Source organism: Mesitornis unicolor, unplaced genomic scaffold (genome assembly GCF_000695765.1).
Source record: "Mesitornis unicolor isolate BGI_N332 unplaced genomic scaffold, ASM69576v1 scaffold14934, whole genome shotgun sequence".
Taxonomy (NCBI): Eukaryota; Metazoa; Chordata; class Aves; order Mesitornithiformes; family Mesitornithidae; genus Mesitornis; species Mesitornis unicolor.
In genome coordinates, this window is record NW_010179507.1 from 15,973 (window position 1) to 32,787 (window position 16,815).

A 16,815-nucleotide genomic window follows, 5' to 3' on the forward strand; every position below is an offset into this window, starting at 1 on the left:
TTACATAGGAGAAATATTACATTCCAATCTACCAGTATGGCTTTTTCCATGAACAGGTGGATCTTTTCAGATTTAAAAAACCAAAACTGTTAGTTATTTAAGAAAACTAGAAAAAATTTAGTTATGTTAGGAAGAATTAATATCAAGAAATTAAAGTTATATTAAAGTGAAGTTTGTAACTTCAAGATAGACACTGCTATGATTTAGTTTTGGAAGACATTTCACCTTCAGTTTTATTATTTGTCACAACTGCGGCAGTGTATTTCACCTGTGAAATTCCACCTTAGAACACTGAAAAATAAGGTGTCATTTTTCTTTAATGCAGTAGACTGAAATGCACCTGAGCAAAGCAAAATTAAGTTCAAGGACTAATGAAAGCATTTACCTGAACTCAGTTTTGGCTTGTGGACATGCACAAAATTAAAAAAAAATAAAGTAAATGAACAGCTTTTGGCACTTATCCACAGTGAACTGTAAGGTGAATTAATAAGAGACAGCTAATAAAAGTGATCAGCTCACAATGAAACTGTACAAGCCATTAGTTCACATTTAAACAAACCTGATTGCAGTTCTGAGCACAAAAACATAACTTAAAATCCTATTTTATTCAAATCTGAAAAACTATATTGATTTTAAGTAGTTTAAATACATTCATTCCCAGTCAAAGTTTTACAGTAACTGATGATTTTCAATCACACACACAACCAAGTTATAAATCCCTGAAACATGGATTTATTATAGGAATACTGATAAAACCTTAACAGAGATACAAATGATACATCACATAGTGTCTTACACCTTAACGGTAAGTACTTGACCACCTTCGATTGGTAGATGCATCACTCCTACTATTAGACTCTAATACCATCCTCTAGGACCAACTGGTTTAAATTGAATTCACAACAGTTTGTAGTTACCTAAAAAGATGATTTTTGTTTTTTTAAATCACACAATAAAATATTCATCCTCTAACTGGTATTTCTTCTGGAAAGAGAATTTCCCAGTTATAATGGGGTCTACACATACTAAGCAAGGAGAGCCATTGTAGAGAATTTCACAGAATCACAGAATGTTAGGGACTGGAAGGGACCTCAAAAGATCATCTAGTCCAATCCCCCGAGATTTGAGAAAGTAATTTCAGAATCAGTGCCCCTGCAGAGATGTAGTACACAGCACTACTTCCCTTGACATAAATTAATTGGTGCATGTTCATCTATGCATCTTAGGACATCATTAGTAGATCTTGGGACTCTTGAAGTTAATCTCATTCTGGCACTAACTTTCTGTGGGGTAGGGCAATTTCCAAATGAAAGGCACTCTGTTGTGAGTGAAATCAGAATTATCAGCAATGCAAATGGACAACTTGTAACATATTGAACTGCTGTAGCCCTAGGTGAAGTCTAAAATGAAGTAGCTCTCTTAAAAAACCATGGAAAATATTTAGAGCAGCTGCAGTGCATGTGTTTGCATGCATACAGACACTACCCACTGTACAAGCAGAGATCTTTCAAGTATCTCAACTATTGGTTTGTTGGTTTTTTTGTCCATCCCCCTCCATGCCCTTCCCAGTGCTTTTTGGGCAGAATCAAGCTTTTAAGGTTCAACTACACTACCAGGTGACTTCCAGAACAGCCCATGGACCACCACTGCGTTGCCTCTTGCAGCCCACAGCAAGCAGATCTGGAGAGTAAATTGCAAGAGTGGCTCTCTCCAGTAGAGCAAGAGCACAGGCACACACAACTAATTTGTCCCACTTACTGTTTCTCCTCACGTATTTTCTTCTTTTTTTCCCCTCCTTGTAGAAAAAAAATATTCATCTTGGGAACAAAGCTTTCCTTAAGGATAGGAAGTTATGCTTGTTAGTCTGAATAAGCGATGTGCAAAACAGAAGTCATTTCCCTGAGGCAAAGATCTTCAAGTCATGCCTAGCTTACGTTGTCTATTCTTATTTCAAGCTGTTGAAATATTTGGCACAATGAGGCCTTCCTTGATCACGGACTGAGTCTCATGGCATTATCATGGTCTACATAATATATTTATACAATAAAGTAGAAATTACAAATGCTTCATTCTCTCATACTGTTTTGGTTTCTCACATTTGCTCGTTAAAATCCCTTTCCTTCTCTAGGGTGGGCAGAAAGGTAGAGTGACAAACTTCTACTGTAGTTAAAAGTTGCCACAAGTACTGAGCGCCTAAAAGGGCAATCACAGTAGTTACTGGTGATTCAATACATGAAGTAACAGGGTAAAAATTAAGAGCCTGTTATATACAGGTCAGAGGCAGGTGATTTAATAGTCTCTTCTTGACTTACATTATGAAAGAGAAAAAAAAAGTCATGTTGTGAATGCTTCCAGTCTAAAACACATAAGAAGCAAAGCTTGAAACCAAGTCTTTCTAGCTTTCCCTTTTAAAATACAAATTGCACTTTTTATACAAAGCAATCCAAAGTCTAAAAGGTAGTACAAATCTGAAGCTGCCTTACTGTACCAAAGAGTACCTGTGTCCACCATCTGAAGTACAGGCAACTAGTTTTCAGCCATTCTACATACAGAGCCGTATGTTCTACACCCTTCTGCTTTAAAAGGGCCTGCCATTAAATGCCTTGCCACTGGGTGGGTGCAGAACAAAAAAGAAAAGAAAAAATAAAGAGTTTAAGGCCTTTATCTCCACAAGGAGCTAAAAACTGTGGCACAACCCATGACCAGTACTTAATATATAAATTAGCACACTCCCACCCAGGGCTCCAAAAAAAATAAAAATCAGTCATTCTTTCTAATATTTGTCACACAAGACAGTCATACCATCAGCAAGCAACAGTGCCAGTTAAGCATTTTTAAGGTCTTCGAAAATTCATAGCAAAGGGCACTTCTGAGAAAGATAATCTTAAAGATTTGGTTTTTAAAATAGACACCACACTCACATTCAAGGGACATTCTTCACTTTTAGGCCTTTGTCACAAATCTGAATCTTTATTGTTCTGAAATAAATGCTATAAACATAAGACTCAAAACAAGAACTCCAACTTTCAGTCTCAGAAGAGGTGTGGTTCAATGCCCATATCACATGTAACAAGAAAATTTCCTTAGAAAAGGAAAAAAGTTACTGTAAAGTCTTTCTTAAGAATGAAAATGCAGTCCTTTGTTTTTCTTATTAGTTTGTGTGCAGGCGGGCACCAAAAGAACTTTTGCATTTTCTTTTCAGTTCTTGCTATGACGCTTGACGAACCTTTTGCCATTCAACAAATTCATCCAGAAGTACAGGCCCTGCAAATGGATGAAACTTGGAGTTACATTTGCCAATGTTTTTTAAACATCTTTTCTTAAAGTATGAAGGTAAAAGTTATTGGTCTAGGTAACCTCTATGTCAATCCTATGGTCAAATAATTTAAGACTCAAAGATGACTACAATAATTCCAATCCATGGGTGGCAAAAAGAGCACAAATAACACTAGACAGAACTAGTCAAAAAGTATACCTGACATCTGACAGGTGCACTGAACTGAATGGAAAGCATAAAAATAAAGCTACATTGTAAATCAGCACAACTAATTCCTTCTTCCTAGAGGTTTCAAAATATCACATAATTGGAACACAGGCCTAACGCTATTCAGACATAGCATGATTGACTATCAGCAAGGTGCAGAGTTCAGCCCCAAGTGCCAGCAGCTAGGCAACTTTAACTTAAACTAGTGTTTATTATATATTAGTTCAAAATTAAAATTTGCTGTTTATAATTGTATTTGCAAGTCTATACTTCCATGTAGCAAGCAGCTTCACTAGGTTTCCAACCTAACACAAGCTGGCTTAATTACACCATCATACCCCTGACATATTACTACAATTAATATCTGCAGTTTGAAGATGGATGGTTATCAGGACAAGTTTTCTATGCATTGTTGGAGAAGAAATATTTTTAACTTACAGCACTGTTTCTGTTATGGAAATCTGGTTTATGCAAATTGAAAATACTGAAATAATAGTTGAATAAGCAAAATATTATGAATACTTACATGCACCATCTTCATCATAGTTGCTAAGATCTGCATGGACAGTTCTGCTGAACTCTAGCACATTGTACCACTGATCCTTGTTCATAACTCTATACTTCGATTGCTGGGGAAAATAATTTCAGAACATTAAAATGTCAAGTGATATTTTGTAATGCTGTGTCTTATTTCTACTTCTTTCATTTTGTCTTTAATCAGTTCCTAACAAACAATTTAATGAGTAACAGTGGCTACTATTTCCTTGATTTTTCCATTTTTTAAAAGACTATACATGTACATATTTCATAGTTTTAAAACTGCGTAAAATGATTTCTTGAAAGATCAGAGCAAAATCAAAATGTCAGCAAATTAGAAAGTCACCATTCTTAAGCTTCAGAAACTGATAAATACTTGTCTTGTCCTGAAGTGGGGCACACTTAGCTAAGATATATCTCCAGAATGAACCATTACAAAAATCTTTTCTTCACAGTACAATACAGTGTGATCATAAGGACATCTACTTTGCAACATAGTACTGATTAGGAGCCAGGGAATAGTCTCAAGCCTAGCATACTCCACAACCTACACATGTCCACATTACTAAGGCACTTGGAGCTGAGCTGACCAAAATCTTCCAGAGACAGACAGAGCTCAAGGTACTTACACACTGTATCTACACAAAGCCAACTTGAAATCCAGCACAGATGTAGCTGAAGAGATTACTGGGGCTGTATTATTTAACTTAAAATTTACCTTTCCAGTCCAACTAAGAGAGAATTTTAGTTGCCTTTGGTAAGAGAAGGGGGGGTGGGGCACAGGGAGGGAGAAAAGTATTTGTGATGCATACGGAACATCGCTGTTCCATAAGCACATCGAGCAAGGCAAGAGGAGCAATATGGGCACATATTTAAGGAAAACAACACAAACCCTGAAATATTTTCACAGACAGCCCAACTACTATGCCATCACTCAGATTCAGAAAGTCAAGGAAACTTGTACCTCCAAGTATTGATAAAATACTGAAAACAGTGGCCAAGTTCTTCCAAGCAGAAGGGCTAACATGGATTTTGCAGTATCAATATCAAGACTTCGCTGGTCCTTATCCTTAGGTTGAATAAAGAAAGCAGAAAAACCACTTAGGTACAAGCTCATTCAAGAATCAAAGTAAGAACTTCTCTAATGCTGCAGTAGTCTTACCCTTGCAAAATCAAAGGCGTATCTGTAGATATTCTTAAAGGATGAAATGTCATTCAACTGTGACCGCAAGAAGTCAAATTTACTCTGTAATTTTTCTGTAGAGTCACACCTTAAAATAAAGAAAACCAAATTGTATTAGAAGTTCAAAGCAACACATCTGGACAATGAAAAGAATGCCAGCAAATGCAAAATATTAAAATCACCAAGCTGCAATCATCAGATGTACAGGAGTAATACTATGAAAGTGACTTAAAGAACACTGAACATGCTAAACACTTGCAACTTACTGAAATGATGAATGTCTGGCTTCTGTAAGCAAGGTTTTTTTACAAAGTATCAGCAACATAACAAAGTTTCTGCTTTACTTCTCAAATAGCAGTCTCTTTATGACCAACTCTGCAATTTATAGTCATACCCAGCACTATCTTATGTTTCCATCACTATAAAAGTTTGGAGATAACAATATTCAGTGTGCATTAAGGTACTAAAATCCAGCTGTAAATAAGGGTTTTATGCCATATCTCTCTGGGAAAAAAACAAACTCCAAACATACAGTTCCAAACTACATGTTTACGTTTGACAGGACTGAGCAGGCACTCTACAAAATACAAGCAGACCAGTATGTTTTATGAATCATAAAGGCAAATTCTAATAAGCCTATCACCTGTATTAATCAGAAACTATACAACTGAAAACTCAGTCTGTACTATAATGTACAGGTCTGCTAGTTGACAGGATAACCCATTGCCAAAAATAACCTTTTGGAAGAAAACATCTCCATGTATTTTACTTAGCAAGTACTTTTGTCCAAGTAGAAAATGGGTTGCATTCACCAAGAATGGCAGAGGATAATGTAATTTACATACGCTAGTCCTCCAGGAAAGACTCAATCAAAAGAACAGTTATTTTATTAGAATAAAATGTGATCTAATATAACAACAGTTGTTGTAAGTGAAAAATAAAAGATAAAAAAATCCACCTTGTCCTGTATCCTGCCTGACAGAAGAAATACATTCAGAAATGCAGATGTACATAAATACTTCCTTTGGTTATGTATTCTCTGAGGCAGGCTGCCAGAAGGGGAATACATCTGCATCTTTAACAGCTCCTTATGGACCTGCCACAGCAGCCCTCAGCAAGAGCCTTTTGGGAATACTGCAGCAGGTTGCTGAGATGCTGCACTTTGATGCTGTACTTTGCCCACAGCCGATACTTCCTGCTCCTCAGGTCTGCTCTGTGCAAGTCTGTGTGTGTGCAAGTCTGTCTGTCCGTCTGCCCCTCAGAACAGCTGTGTCAAGGGAAACACAGATGATGTAGCCTTTTGTTATTTCTTGTCTCTAGCAGTATCTACCTAAAGCAGCACTGAGTCCCAGCTATGTACTAAATAAATAAAACTATTATCTAATTAGGCTGCATATTCATACGACAAGAACTAATATATTTTGCAATAAACCATGCATTAAGTTGGAAAGAAATGTTGTTAAAAAAAGCTTTGATAAATTTAACTAAAGATAAAATTACTTTTTTTCTTTCAGCCTACTAATTAGTCTTCGTAGTCTGTTGTTTAACCCTTAAAACAGTATTATGTTATGCTAGCATAGAATGCTATAAAGGCATCTCATTTTACATTCATATGTCTTTTTTCTGTGTTCAAACCTTCATATGCAATAACATTGTCCTCTGCATTTGAGGCCAAATCTACACATTTAACACCTAACTAAATACTTATGCTGTTAGTGTAGTAATGACATACAGAAACTACATACAGAAACTACTTAAAGTGGGCTTATCACACATTTTGTCAAATATAATTTGACTCAGATTATATACCATACTGTGGATAATCACAAATTTCAGTATGTTTACATTTCAAAATATTTTGTCAAAGTTGTTCAAATAATCATAAATTTAAGTACAAAGTAAAATTTCCATTATTGTCTACTGCACTATTAAGTATTTGTATTTTAATGCAGAAGCAATTATCTTGAAAAAGCTGGTATGAAAATGCGTAATTATTAAGCCTCAAGACTCCTAAGCTATTGTCAACTTATTTCAAACCAAGCAGTCAAACAGATCACACTCAGACAGGGACCACTCTCTGAGGCCTGGTGCAGGAACCCATCTCTGGTAAAGCCATTTAAGGCATTTCCACAGCTGGCCACTGATTTTCTTCAGGTTAGTGCAGTAAGGAGCTCTCAACTCCTCTTTTATAGCTGGTTGTGTGGTTGCAACATACGTAAGATAACTGAGGTCACCCATACTTACAATAATCCTCCTAACTATTTTTTAAGTCAGAACAACTTTCTAATTCACACAAGTGAATAAACACCAAACTCCGGTACAGACACTAGAAAAATATGTGATTTATTGAGCTGCCTTTACTGAAAGACAGCATTAAATAAGGTTACCTCATGATCAACAAAACTAGACATTTGCTTACTTCATTTTCTTCACATCCCTACATCATATTTATAACACAACTTAAATAAGCACCACAAAGCAGTCCTATTTTGATTTCTATTGAGGTAGAGAGTTCATTTTAGGCATAGCTAACATGGACAGAGTGATGATTCAGTATCTCCTACTCAGATATTCCAATGTTTCATATTTTATACTTATTCATATGTTTGTCTTACTAAAAAGAAAAAACAGTAAGACGTATACAAACATCAAGCTAAAAGTATTTAATAGTAGTATATAAAGCAGTCTGAAGGTCATTTAATCTCCAAAATAGTTCCTCTGCCATTATCCAGCCCTCCAGATGGACAAAAGGAAATGACATCCATCTAGCCCATCCACTCTCTTCAAGCATTGAAACAGGATCTTCTGAAATTTAGGTTCCACATTACAACTGGAGCATACAGGGGTCCAAGAAAATAAGAGAGCAAAGGGACATCTTTTCCATTCCCTAACAATGCTATGGTTTTTGGTATCAGTTGAGTCACAGGTCTGGATACCAGAAATTGTTTAGATTCCAGTATACATTGAATGCTCCACTGGCATTAAAAAAAAAATAAAATATTTACACTATGCTTTGTGTTAGCCTCACAAACATTAACAGAAAGGCAGGTGATCGTGATAATCTTAAACTACCATTAAAACCAATCCAATTAAGTTGTTTTTACTAATAATTCTGCAAACAGCAAGAAGTTACAAACCTGACTTTCCTACCTCTCTCTCTCTCTTACTCTCTTTTATGTGGCTTATCTTGTACTTAAAAATGTGACATAATGACCTCATCTTTCCCTCAGCTAGAATCTAATTTGGCTGTCTCTCTTTTACCTAGCCACTCATTTTCAAAAATCTCAAGTTTAATGTTGGGATAAATTCAGCTCAAATTCTAAGATGATTAAACAAATAGCCAGAGGGAAGTACTCTGGCAATACAGCTGCTTACGCCTCACTTCCTTACACAGAAAGTTCTTTGTATTTACCTAGTTCAACAATGACTTCTGTGGAGTTCAATATAATCATGGATTGTAATCCTTTTTCCTTCACCTTCATTTTCTATCTAGATTTTATTTTTTTCTTTGTAGGTCTGTAAAACTTACAATTGACAAATACTCGAGTATGCTTCTCCTTTAACTCAGATACGCAAAGTTAAATGCTCAACTCTTAAGTTATTCATCCTCCCATGGCTTTAAAGCACATGCAGATAAACAGTCACTTCCTGAGGACTGTTTCATCCTAAGGAGGTGTCTAAAATAGCTGAAATAAATTGCAGGTCATTAATTTAGATTCAGGCACCCAGCTTTTATACACACACACATATATATATATATATATATATATACACACACATATGTATATCTAGGGCAGAATACACACAACAATATACTGGAACCCTCACTTTCACAGCTTAAGTTGTTTAAGTCTGATAAGCTGCTACTTGGTGCTTAAGCCACCTTAATTTTGACAGTGTATACCTTATCACATATCTATATATCTCCTCCTCTCTGAAGAACAAACTTCATCAGCATACCACAAAACCACAAACCATAAAAGAATGTCACTTCAAGATTCAGGCATCCAAATGTTGGCATCTAATGGCAGATTACATTTAGGTGTCTAAGCTTTAGGTGTTGCCATTTGTAGAGGTCTAATCAACCAATCTGCAAGAACAATTCAGATAACCAGTCACTAGGCCATAGGACAAACTGAGTACCTCCCTAGGCTCCACTACATTGACTAGATCTCCAGACACTGCACTAAGTTTAAGAAATACAGGTCTTGCATATAAACTACACATTTACATGTCTTACTATGGAGCTGAATTCCACCCAACTCCATCCACACAATTATTTTATGCGACATTGCAGCATATGAAATAAAGATTCTGTAATATAAATCAAAACACACTTTAGGATTTTAGTGCATTTTAATGTCATTTTTCCATGCAAAATATATTAAAAAAATGCTGTGCAGGAATGTAGTAATACTCTACTGCTTTAGGAGTGTAAAATCCTTCTCCTTCAAAACTGCTGTCAAATCTTTCAAGAGAAACTAGATTCCCCCATTCCAGATGGGATCCCATAATATGATCCTCCCTTCCCAGTAAGTACAAATAAGACAAGTCTACAGATTCATATGCTCTTTTTTAAAGTGAGCAAGTCTTGAATTTCTTTATGTGAGTGTCACTGCTTCATCCAGATGCTTAGTCTATAGCCTACTACTAGAAGACACCTAGGTAAGCAAAACATATAGGTTAACTGTTTACATTTAGGAAAGTGCTCCGATCACAAGTCTGTTTATATAAAAATGCACAGCATTATTTTCTCTCTTAAACACATTTAGCCTACATCATGATCAGCTCTGTTCTTAAAAGAACCAGGAGATTCCAAATCACAGCAAATTATTAGAAACAAAGTCTATCATATTGGATCTGAGGAGGTACTTGATTTAATACACCTTTGTGCTTGCATTCTGCTAGACTGGCTAACTCTTGAAAACTTCTATTTAAGCATAAAAATTAAGTAATTCAGAAAAGTGACCAAATTATGCACATTCATTGCATCTAAAAATTCATGCACCAAATTGATTCTGGGGGCTATGCACCCAGAATTTAATCTCTGTCATCCTGAATTACAAGCAACTTAATCATTCCAGATCTTACAATATTTAAGAGCTTCTGATGGTCACAAAATAATCAAGGCATCTATTGGAAGCTTGATCCCAGATCAAGTAAGATTTGCACAAGAGAGTCAGGCCAGAGTCACTTACTCCATAGTCTCAAATAACCAGGGGGTATCTGCCCAATACAATTTCCCAAACTAATTCACAACTGATAGGGCAAATTGTGCCAACTCCAAGGCTCAAATCAGCCCCTTTCCCACCATACTGTAGTTGGAACAGTAGCTCCCTGATATTTTTAATACTGAATGCAGTGTCATGACAAGGCACTCTTAAAACACTGATGCACCATAAGTAGTTTCATGAAGAACCAGCAAAAAGTGACAACTGAACTAAGCCTCACAAAAAGCTGATTAGTTTCATGAAAGAAACAACCTCTTTAGGCAGACCACTCTCACAAAAAATTCCTACAAACAGATGGAATGAGAATTTTATTTAAAGACTGAAAAAAGTAGTATTTAACCTAAGCATTAAGCATCACTTCTGACCTGCATCTAATAAATGACACTAATAGCCAAAATTATTATCAACGCAGTCCTCATCTATAAATCCTAGAAACCAGTAAAAAATTTATAGAATATCAGTGCTGGGATATGCTTATGGTTATCTCCAGAACTACTTATTTGTGTCTGCTAACTAGAATGATATTGTAACATTCTTTTTGTAGGAAAAAGAAGCCACCAAAACCTGACTTATTATGGTGAGAGAAATCTTTATCATTTGAGTGAACCCATCAGATTCACAACTTGCCGAACAGTAACTGCCTCCAGTTGGTGACCAAAACCAGACCTAAAAGTAAGACTGTGTGTCTTATTGCCAATACACAAGAAACTGAGGGCAAGAATAATTAAGCTACTGGTACAAACATAATTACAACATTTTATTATAGATGTAAAAACACTCCTACTGTAGTGAGGTCATTCCTTTTAACCATTCTTCCTTGGTAAAAAATCCCATGCTTTCAGCCTCTAGTTTCCAGGCTAAAACTAACATAATAATCTAGGGGAAAAAACACAAAGGGAGAAAAAGGAGTTAGGATGTAAGAAAAGACTGATTTTTAGATATCCAAGAAGAAAACTCTAAGCATTCAAACACTCCAGCAATTGTTGTACGTGTTAGTTCTTTATATTTGTTACCATTTAATAATTCATCGATGTGCAATCTTTCCCTTAATTTCTGAAAATGAAGTATTACTATAATAAAACAAAAAGCCTCACACAACCATGCATAATTGAATTATTCAGCTGAATTATTAACAGCTCCTAAAAGCAGGAAAACAAACAACTCTGCTTACTGAAGTTAAAAATTTTACACAGAACTTCATCTTATCCAAAACCCCCCTTTAAAGTGTTAATAGTATTATGCAAAAAACCCTACATTTTCAGGCTCAACACCAATGTCTTCACAGAACTTTTCCATTCCTTCGGGCCCCACAACTTCATCGGGACCTTCAAAACCAAAAAGAAACTATACTGAAATCCAAGTAACACTCACTGCTCACAAGGGTTACAAACAACAAGAATTAGACTATATTTCATACAAGTTATCTTTAAAAACACTGAATTACATTATTAAGTAGAACCATGAAGAACCATTTTCTGTTAGAACCACTATATCAACTGCAATGTGGAGGCATGTATATAACATATGAAGTAACACTATGAACTAAAAGCAAAACTAAACCAGAACTTTCATGTTGTGCGCTGCCTCCCCACAATAGAACAGAAGCTATTTTAGTTTGTGTATGTGAGTTTTTGTAAGACTCCACTGAGCTTCACATTGACACAGCTCAACTCCAATAGCTGTGGTGGTCAATTGTTTTTAAGACAACTCTGGTACTGCTACTCTGTAATGAAGTTACTCTATGAATAACTTTCTTAAAAGAGTTATTTCATTAACAATAAAAAAGAAGTAATTCTGTCTCAGCTACTATTACAGATATTACTCTTTCAATGGTGTTAACATTACGGGTTTACCACAGAAGAGGATAAATCTTAAAATAAGGTTAGTTTTATGATGCTAAGTAATGAGGAGAGTGATGACAATAAATCAGAAAAATGCTAAGCATGTTAGTCATGTACAAAGTATAAAAAAGGCTTTATGACTGAAATGAAAATAACAGACTGCTAAGCCTGTTTCAAAAATTTCTCCTTCTGGGCAACCACTCAGTTCTTCACTGAAAGGGTTAACAGGCACTGGAAGGGGATGCCCAGGAAAGTGGTGGAGTCACCATCCCTGGAAGTATTTAAAAGATGGTAGATGTGAAGCTTAGAGACATGGTTTAGTAGTAGACAGGATAGAGTTGGACTCAATGATCTTAAAGGTCTTCTCTAACCAAATAGTTCTATGATCATTAGAAGGCCTGTCAACACACTCTTTTAATGTGTATTGGGTCATTATGTTAACAATGTTTTAGTGAATATGAACCCATGTAAACGGTAAATGATATATCTTCTAAAACATGTCATTTTCTGATTTTTTGGCAAATTTTGCTATTTATACATAAACAGTCTGGTTTTGTTTCCCCCCTCCTTGAAGGCACCTGTCTCCATCTGTATCCGCTGCTGTCATTGTAAGCAAAATTCTTTAAGAGTTTGGATAACGTAACTTTAATAATTACTCACTGTGAGATCAGAACATTGTCAATAAAAAACTATTGAGAATGGCTACTTTTACAGGAAAATAAAGTGCAACTAGTATTTAAGATCATGAACCCCTACCTCTTGAAAAATATTGCAAAGAACATTTTGTCTAGCTAAGCAAAGCAAAACACTACCATCTGGTTTTCAGAAGCCCTTACATAGAATGTGTTAAAAAAACCCTGCAAGTTGAAGTTACGAAGAGAAACACATAAAAGGGTTCACTGGTAAGGAGAAGTACGAACTTGAACTGGGTTTTTGACCCAGAAATCATATGTATAACTCACATACATGTGTGCACATTGTTTGTGTGCGCATATAATTTTCTCTTTTAATGGAAACATTTAATTTCCTATGGTGTATAATTTCACTGGAATTCCATTTTATGCGAGAACTGTGGCATGTTTTGATTATTGGTTAACTAACAAAGTAAAACCTCCAATGCTCAGTTCTTCACTCAACAAAGTTAAAAAAGGTAGAAGTATGTGCAGGTGCATTTATCAGAAGAAAATTAACTGAGAAATACTATTTTCCTCAGAAAAGACTCTATTCCAAAAGAGTATGCCTCAAACCTAAATTAGAAAGCAGATTACTAGAATCAGGAGTAGTTCACTACTGTGGAAAGACTGCAAGAAAAATAATCAGTTCAGATAAATATACTCAAACAACTACTGGCCGATAAATCGTCAGCTCATTTCATAATGAGAACTGGACATTAATTAGTTTTAATCATCAACTAGTTATGAGGGACTTAAAAGTGGTGACTAGACAAGAAATTAAGTCAATAACATTTTACAAATCCTGAAGTTCTAACCATATAATTGGTAAATAAACAGCAGTAATAGTCTAATTCTGCAAAATATACTGTATACAGTGTGTGTATATATATGTATACAGTGTATATAGTAACTCTGATTTATTTGCAAGAGGCTACTTCTAACACTTCTGAATGAGACATTTGTTATTTAAAATATCAAAAATGTTAGAACAGATAGGAAAAAAAGCACAAGCATCCATTATTTTATTTTGTAAAATTGAAAAAAAAAGAGACTTAAATAATGAATGAAATAATGAATTTATTTTATTTAATTATCCTTCCAATTTGATTATAAACAAGATCTAGTTAGATAAACAAACCTCAATCTAAACTATTTCTTCATGTCCCGACTTCTACTTGTCCATTTCAAATCAAGAAGTAGAATCATTCAGTGTATTCTGGTTCAACACTGTACTGTTCAACATCACTTACCATGGCATTCTTTAGAATTACATAAGTTATAAAGCAGAGAGTAAAGAAGAAAAAGGTCAAGAAGAACAAATACTGAAAAGGTGATAGTAAAAGCTATAATAGTTCAAATGCATGTTATAAAGAAGTGAATATGGATGTATTTTTATATGTCTACATCAGCATAAAAAAGCAAAGTGTAAATAACATTTGGTGTATTTGTTTGTTTGAAACAAAACCATATAGTTTTAAATATGAATTCACTGCATATTACCTGCATATTCATAAAACCAAGCCAGGCACTTTTTGCTTGAAAAATGTTCTTCTCCACTTACTACTTTACCAGAAGCTTGTGATCTGCAATAGCTTATAGAAACACAAGGATGATAAGTGTTATTTTAATATGATAAATGGGAATAATTTAAAATTAAATTTCAAGTTGTTTATTATTAGTTCAAACTATTTAAACTGTTTCACAAAGTCAAAATACACCAACAACGAGGCTGAATTTGTTGAAGAACAACTGTCTATCATCCTATTTCAACACTTGTTGGAACATAAAATTATCTTGAACTGCAACCCTCTCATGGCCCAATGTATTGCAACTATTACTTTTTCCAAAATGCAAAAGCACTGTTATCTTACAGATATTAAACCAAAAAAACTGCACATACAGATGGTCAAAATATCACCACTCAGTAATTTAAATGCCTTATTATCTACTTATATTTATACATGCAGGCATTTAAAGTTAGGTCTCTAATAAGCAGCATGATCTTCCAGAGTGCTGAACGTGCACAGATCCCATTTAGGTCAACAGGAGCTGCAGAGTTTGACATATTTAAAAGTCAGGCTATTTATAGTTAAGTATTCAAATTTAGGAGGAAAACTCGGTCAATCTGTTTACATTAAACATGGAACTAAATCTCCGTAAATTCTATAGATGTTTGGTACACATACCAGAATAGTAATATGCAAGCTATGGTAACACTAAAACTGCACAGCACACACGGCTTCCCTCCTCTCACATTGTCTTCATTATGAGACACACAATCCAGTTTCCCTAGGAAGTGAATTTTCCTAATATATAATTTTTAAAAAGAATACACAGAATAACTGATTTCTTCCAGTAAAAACACAGACCACATGAAAGCATCTTTAGTCAGTACGGAACTGCAGTACCTTTTCAATGCACACTCCTCTCAAATACAAGTTACAGACTTTAGCACAAGCTAAGATTATTTCTAAGAATGAGGTGGAAGCTAATCGGATGAGAGGATTTAAAATTATGTGGCTCCTACATTGCAATTTTTAAATGAAAACGTCAAGCAGAAAAAGAACAGTTTAATTCTGAAAGGTGAATGACTTTCTCTCCCATGTATTGCTTTAGGCTTCACTGGAAAAGAAAGCAATGCTCTCCAAGATGAAGCCTTATGTGCTGAAAGCTAGAATTAAAGATGTACTGCAGACGAACATTCATTAAACTGCCATTAAAAACACAAGTCACCAGAAAGAAAGAGAGCCATACAGTATGCTGTTGCTTGTCGGTCTTACCCAGCTTAATATATATCCATTTGTAATCACCGGTTTTATTAAAGAATATTAGAAACATTTTGCTATATAAGAATGCCATGTCAAAAATGCTCACGTCTCAAACATTTTGTGTTCATCTAGTATGAACCCTCACATCATAGCTTTTTTTTAGTGACTACTAGCTTCCTGTAGAGTCTTTTTCTTTTTAAGGAGCTTTCAAGAGATTTTAAGTAAAAGAAATTAAGATAATAAAATTTTCGTCAGCAGTGTTCAAGAAAAATGAACTGGAACTGGAACAGATGCAGAGAAGAGCTATGATGAGCAAGGAAACTGAAAATCTGCATCACAAACCGGAAGAATTTAGCTTGTTTAATTTAACAAAATAAAGTTTGAGAAAACACAAGCATTCACTCCAAATATACTATGAGGCAGAACCATGCAGGAGGAGTGTTATATAAAGGATAATGCAGGCCAAAGAACAGTTAACTAGCTATGAATAAATTTAGACTGAAACTAAAAGATCATTAATGACTGCAACAAGTGAGCTCTGGAACATTTATCCAAAACGAACAGTCATAACAAAATAAAACCCTGGGTACTTCTAAGCTCAAGCTTGGTCAACCTATGAGAAAGGCCATATGCCACAGTTTCTTGCAATTCCCATAGTGTTGATTTTGTAAGATCTGTGTCTTCTTATGTCCTCAAGATATTTGTCATAGTTGCGGGTTTACTGACATACATAAGTTCTAATAGATGAAGAAGGCATACAGTTAACTTTAGGGATGCCACGCTAGAATATGTGCTGAATGTGCACAGATCCCATTTAGGTCAAAAGGAGATGGCTCTTGCTACACCACACTAATCGTTTATCATCCTAATGGCACTTTTTGGGTAACATGGCATAAGTGGTCTTTATGTTAGCTAATTAATGGTCATTTATGGTAGCCAATGAAAAAGATGCTTCAGACTGCTGTACTTATTATAAAAACCTTTCCTGATTTTGAAGTGTGCTGACCTCTCCTATTTCATTACAAAAAGAAAAAAAAGAGATGATTTAACGTAGACACTTTAAGTATCCTGTTCAATCTCTTCATAAATGAAATTGA

The 16,815-nt window shown here is 35.1% G+C and overlaps 1 protein-coding gene across 1 annotated transcript; it reads right to left on the bottom strand.

The window, feature by feature from the left end:
- Positions 1 to 2,947: 2,947 nt before the first annotated feature.
- On the bottom strand, positions 2,948 to 14,542 carry DCUN1D5 (DCN1, defective in cullin neddylation 1, domain containing 5; the record flags this gene model as incomplete). The annotated part of the gene is made up of 7 exons (XM_010182811.1): positions 2,948 to 3,264; positions 4,011 to 4,113; positions 4,986 to 5,090; positions 5,184 to 5,292; positions 11,220 to 11,311; positions 11,690 to 11,760; positions 14,451 to 14,542. Coding segments are annotated over 7 exons (628 nt in total), but the record flags the coding sequence as incomplete, so codon positions are not given.
- Between the last annotated feature and the right edge of the window lie 2,273 nt (positions 14,543 to 16,815).